This window comes from Podarcis filfolensis (assembly GCF_964270895.1).
Source record: "Podarcis filfolensis genome assembly, chromosome: 10".
In the NCBI taxonomy this organism is placed as follows: Eukaryota; Metazoa; Chordata; class Lepidosauria; order Squamata; family Lacertidae; genus Podarcis; species Podarcis filfolensis.
This window is the reverse complement of record NC_139612.1, coordinates 54,400,197-54,406,380: the sequence shown is the minus strand read 5'-3', so window position 1 is coordinate 54,406,380 and position 6,184 is coordinate 54,400,197. Positions and strand designations below refer to the sequence as shown.

Sequence of the window (6,184 nt, the reverse complement as noted above, 5' to 3'; positions counted from 1 at the left end):
GGCTAATTCCAGACAAGAATCAGGACAAAGCATGGCCAGCTTGTTGTGGTCAGCAAAGAGGGAGCTGAGAAGTCTTACTGGAATGGCTCCCAAAGTGACTATGATGAGCACAGTTTCGCAAGGAAATTCAGCACATCCATAGGTTGTGATCAGATTTTGTCAAAAACAAACTCTGAAGCAAATTTGTGGAGTTTCCTCCTGAGTCCAAACATCTGGGAAATTTTGCAGAATGCCAAAGGAATTTGAGTAAGAGTAGAATACTCTTTGAGACAAGTCTACAACCTGACCTAGTTCTGTCAGGTCCACCATTACATTGTAGCCTTTGTGCACTCTCAAATTCATAATACATTTTGTGATGGGTTCTGAAACAGCTCTGGTGCGTATTCAATATGGCAACGATCTGGCAATGCAATCTCTGAAGGACAATGAGGTGGGAACTTATTATTTAGAGGTGCAGCCTTGCCAAGGAAACCCAGGGCTCACCTCAAAGCGTTGCCTTCCTCCCGAGCAGCCATGAAGATTTAGCACACCAATAAGCAAACACCACTTTACTGAGGTGCAACTGTGGAAACTGAAGGGGAAGGAATATGGAAAGCAAGCGTGAAGAAGGAAAAATGTTGGGTCAACATAAGGAAATTCAAAAGGTTCATGGCAAGGAGTCATAGTAGGAAAATGTTTGGTGGGACTATGGATATCAGTGTTACTTTGTTTCTTCCCCTGCACTCTTCCTTCCTTTCTTCTTCTTTTTCCAAGTAATTTCTACAGAGGAACACAGGAGATGTTCATGCTACTTGCTGAGAGCAGTAAGAGTAGGTTTTCTTGGCCCATGGATTCCACAGACCTTTGAGTCTCCTTCTACTACCCCACAGGCTAACGTCTGGGAACATGAGAGTTCCGTGGCAAGTCTCCGTAGCCCTTAGAAATTGGTGGCATCTTCTCAGATATTTTGCATGAGAGCGAGAGATGCATGGATTCCATTAGCTCCTTCCTCACATGACACCCGAGAACGCCTCAGGCACAGCCTCATGATCTCCTAGGGTTTTCTCTCTCACACACACCACAAATATCACACTGCAGTCTCTAGGTCCTCGTGGGGAACCACTTGGTGGTTCTGATGACTCTCCAAATACGAGGCTAGATCTGGGTCCCCAGCCTTCTGCGCCCTGTCTCGAGGTGTCCTACCCTACAATGAGAGAGAGACAGACAGACAAAGAGAAGAGGGGCTTAGAAATAGCCTGGGGAACAACACAACACTGAGCAGCATCAAACCAAACAGATGCTTGGTTTGTTTGGCTACAACAAATGCGTTACCCTCTGATATGAATAACTGAAATTAGAATAGTATCCTGTGTAGCCCTATTGACAGCCCCATTGTTGTTGTTTTTTGTAATGGTGGGCAGGCAGGTAGGTAGATGAATCATCACACAGAGCAACCCACCAGCTGTCTTTGGTTTGATTGGTCACAAAGGTGTGCGCTTGGTTTAAAGCAACGGTAGTCCCTGTAAAGAAACTGATTTGCTAAGAGACCGTAGTCTCGATCATACTTACTTGGAAGTAAATTAATTATAATGAATGTCTGTGAGGGCCTTTCCTGAAACAGTTTGTAAATGAATGAATGAATAGATAAATAAATAAATAAATAAAATGTTCACTTGGCACTTCCCAAATACGCTTTTGCCGTTTCTCTGGCTGAGTTGGATGCATGTTGGTTTCACTTGTCCACAGCATTGTTGAAATGGGTTTGTTTGGTTTGGTTACCTTGGAATCCGTTTTCCTCAATGACGCTCCTGCCTCCACCAATAACTGGCAGATGCCACGATGGCGCTGGCAGGCTGCCTTGTGCAGTGCCGTCTCACCCCTGTGTGTGTACAACAGAGAAAAGTATCAATAAGAAACACCTTTTTTTGCAATTAATCACTTTTACCAGGGCACCCTTATAAGTACTGCTGACACAGACACTTTTTAAAGTCTTGATCCCTGGCTCCTCGGTGCTGTCAATTGTGTTCATGGATTTATTTTTATTATTATTATTCACATGCTTAAAGCAATGTACTGAATGCTAAGTTGCAGTCCAGACTAAAGCTCCAGTTTGAACCAGCTACAAGAATACTCCCCCATCCTGCCCTGTCAATGAATTCCCTAACAGTAGTGAGCTTCCCCCTTTCCTGCCTCTGAGTTACCCCTCTCCCCCCACATCCTCTGGCCAGTCTGTTTGGCTTCTGCCTGGGGGTTATGCTCTTTAAAAATTTTTTTGAAAAACACTTTAAATCTGGAATCATTTATTTCACACAGTTCTTTGCCTCTGGGGACTGAGTGGCACACTCCAACTTGAGCACTCCTTTCACACCATCCTGGAAAAAAGATATGCATTATGTCGAAACCTCGGTGCTCCAATTTAAATTAATATCAAAAGGCAACTTCAAGGCCATGTCTCTGCTTGGACTTGAATCAAAGGCTTTAGCAGCGCCTGCAAATGCAAAATTGTAATTCTCATAGGCTGTCTAATGGACAGGTTATTTGAGTCCCCATATTGGAACCTTTGCAGGTACAGAAGGGAATAAATTGTGCCTTTCCTTTTCAAAGGCAGAGAGATGCTGGCATAAGCTAAGCAGAACCAAAGTCTATTAGCTATCTTTGCATTGCTTGGAAGCATTGGAGCTCTAGAGTTCTTGGGAGTGTTTTTTCTCCTACTCTTCCTTTTCTTTTCTTCCTAGGCTGTTACAGCAGCCATCAAAAAGACACCAGAGGGCATTAATTAATTTAGTACCACATTTGAGCTAAGCACTTTGTGTTTAATAGGAGGGATGACTGATGGCACTTAAGAACAGGATTCTTGGCTCCCAGAATTTCTGATGAGTTTTACAAGGGTGCGATTAACTTGTTGGGAATGGGCTTTTTGATGTTTCATAAACTGGATTCTGCAATAGGCAGGTGAATGGATTTCGTCTCAGATACAAACAGGTTCAGAATATAATGCATCAACTTTCAGATAAGAAGATGCAAATGCAGAGATTTTGATAGTCACAGCTTAACACCCGAGCTAAAAACCCAACACCAACAATGCTTTTTCCATTTATCAAATTTGTGTTTCATCAAAGCGTATTCTGAGACAAATTTTCACTTAACTTCAATGCTAGCTCTATAAAACGAACACACAAAAAACTATATTATTCCATTTTATTTTCTTCAGACAATGGGTGCAGTGAGGAGAAACCAGATATTATTTCCAGAACATTTCTACTAAAATGACTAGGATAATGTTAGCAGAAAACACTGGGGGGGGGCAGGGGGGAAGAATTAAGACATGACTAATGTCACATACACAAATTCATAGCTGCATTAATTAATCTGGAGTAACTTCTACTCCCTGGCTTCTGTCTCCTTTTCTGTTTTCACCCCCCCCCCCATCCAATTTCTTCCACAGAACCCAAGACAGCATACACAGGGTTCCTGGGCAACCTTCCATCTAGGCTGTGACCATAGACATACTTTCTTTACTTCAGCAAGGCTGTTGCATCATTTGGCTTTCATCTACATATGAGGACCAATGACTGTTATGGATTAACAGGGGTAGCCAATAGGATGCCCTCCAGAGGTTGTGAACTCCAACTCCCATCAAGCCCAGCCAAGATGGCCAATGATCAGGGATGGAGGAAATAGTGTCTGTAACATCTGAAGGGCACCACACTGATTTCATTTATTTATTACATTTTATATACAGTCGTACCTTGGTTTAAGAACAGCCCTGTTGACAAACTATTCGGTTTATGAACTCCGCAAAACCAGAAGTAGTGTCCCGGTTTGCAAACTTTACCTTGGTCTAAGAACGGAATCTGAACGGTGGGAAGCCTCATTAGGGAAAGCGAGACTTAGTTTAAGAACGGTTTCGGATTAAGAATGGACTTCTGGAATGGATTAAGTTCGTAAACCACTGTACTACTGTACTGCCTTTCCCCTCCGAGGAGCACAAGGTGGTGTACATTGCTCTCCCCTCCACATTTGTTTCCCCATAACAACCCTGTGAGGTAGGTTAGACTGAGAGACAGTGGTTGGCCCAAGCTTACCCAGTGCGCTTCATGGCTGAGTGGAGGTTTGGACCCTGGTTTACCAGTTACTAGTCCAACATTCTAACCATTACACCACACTGGCTTGTCTGCCCTAGATTAGAATCTCCATTTCAGTACAAAAGAGAGGGGAATAGTACATCTATCTTTTCAGTGTCTACTCTCTGTGTTTTCTATGCATTAACCACCGGAATTCGCAGTACAAGAGGGAAGTTAGAGGAAGCTAGCGAAAAAGATCTGCATCGATCAATGTGAAACTTGCCCCTTTATCTACATACGCTTTGCAGTTTAGGAAAGACATTATTATGCAGCTGGAAAGATACAGCAGGAAGTCACTGCTTTTTGGATTATTTTAAGAGGTGCTTGGTTTAAAAAATAAAGGAGATGCACACACAATGCACACACCTAAAAGTGAGTTGGAATGAAACCAATGAAATAGAAGAGCCAAGGGTTCAGGACTTACGTTTCACTGTCTGTCATATCCACTAACTCAGAAGGACCTGTCAAAGGAAACAAGGTAAATCACATGGCAATCCTCAAGTTCATCAACACAAAATGGATTCAGATTCAGAGGCATGCTGAGGATTTTCACTTCCTTCCCCTTTAGGTGGTACATATCAATACAATAAGTGGAAAATAATAATAATAATAATAATAATAATAATAATAATAATAATAATAATAATAATTTATTATACCCCACCCATCTGGCTGGCCATTCTGGGTGGCTCCCAACACAATATTAAAAGCATGATAAAAGATCAAACATTAAAAACTTCCCTAAACAGGGCTGCTTTCAGATGTCTTCTAAAAGTCAGATAGTTGTTTATTTCCTTGACATCTGCTGGGAGGGTGTTCCACAAGGCAGGCGCCATTACCGAGAAGGCCCTCTGCCTGGTTCCCTGTAACCTTACTTCTCGCAGGGAGGGAACAGCCAGAAGGCCCTCGGAGCTGGACCTCAGCGTCCGGGCTGAATGATAGGGGTGGAGACACTCCTTCAGGTATACTGGGCCGAGGCCATTTAGGGCTTTAAAGGTCAGCACCAAGACTTTGAATTGTGCCCAGAAACGTACTGGGAGCCAATGTAGGTCTTTCAAGACCGGTGTTATGTGGTCTCGGCGGCCACTCCAAGTACAAGGAAATACAATGCAGAGTGTTAAAAGTCATTGGTGTTTGGTGCCTATTGAGGCTGGTAGGGTGGGAGGCAGATAAACAGAAGATCAAGCCAGAGCCAGTGGCAGGTAGGGCCAACTAATGCTAGTTTGCACCCTTCCTCTTCCTGCCAAGTTCTACAAGAGCAACCCTAAGATTAAGGAGAAGGCTGATGATGATTAACGTCATCCTTTAAAGTGGTTGTAGGTATGAAGGCAGGCAGGTGGGGAGTGGCCAAGGGCAGACTGAGGTCAGTGGGGCAGTGTTCCATTCACCTTCAGTTACTAACCTCCATTGATAAAATTCTAATTTTGAATCTGGGAGAAATTTAGTATGTCTTTAAGGTGAAGAAGACAAATGTAGAAATTTTGAGAGGATGGAGCTTAGGGACGGGGCGTCAGCCTTGATTTTTAGCCCAGTGCCCTTTACTTGTTTATTATTTGGTATGATTGTTTCTTGTTTTGTCGCTGTCATTTATAAAGGGTCTAAAATTGTTAAGCACCAAGCAGAAAGTTAAAATAGAGAAAGAAAACAATAACCCCCCTAGGGGTTTGCCAACGAAAGATAAAGATACAATATGGTGGGGCAGGGGGAGGAAATCAAATGGAAAGGAGAGTTAATTAGTTCATCCAGTGGAAATTATTCAGTAGTAAAGTCCACTGAGTTAAATGGAGCTCACTCCCAAGTCATAGCTGTCAACGTTTCCCTTCTTTTAAGGGAAATTCCCTTATTCCGAATAGGATTCCTCACAAGAAAAGGGAAAAGTTGACAGCTATGTCCCAAGTACAGATGCATAAATGTGATATATTTAAAGGAGGTTTGAAGCACACACACACACAGCCCTGACAGTAGTTTATCTCTGACAGAGCTATAACTCCCAGCATGCTTAGCTAACCACAGTTCCCAGGATTCTTTGGGGTGAGGGGGTGCTTAAAATGTATAGTGTGCATACAACCTAAATGTGCATG

At 42.9% G+C, this 6,184-nt stretch overlaps 1 protein-coding gene across 7 annotated transcripts in view; it reads right to left on the bottom strand.

The window, feature by feature from the left end:
* Positions 1–532: 532 nt before the first annotated feature.
* DGKI (diacylglycerol kinase iota) overlaps positions 533–6,184 on the bottom strand; it is a 251,571-nt gene continuing 245,919 nt past the window's right edge. For all 7 annotated transcript variants that reach the window (XM_083572279.1, XM_083572283.1, XM_083572280.1 and 4 more), the window contains 3 exons: positions 4,528–4,564; positions 1,759–1,858; positions 533–1,183 (listed from right to left, as the gene is read on the bottom strand). In XM_083572279.1, the coding sequence (XP_083428405.1) occupies positions 1,067–1,183; positions 1,759–1,858; positions 4,528–4,564 (254 nt within the window). In that variant the 3' untranslated portion in view covers positions 533–1,066. The remainder of the gene's footprint in view (positions 1,184–1,758; positions 1,859–4,527; positions 4,565–6,184) is intronic.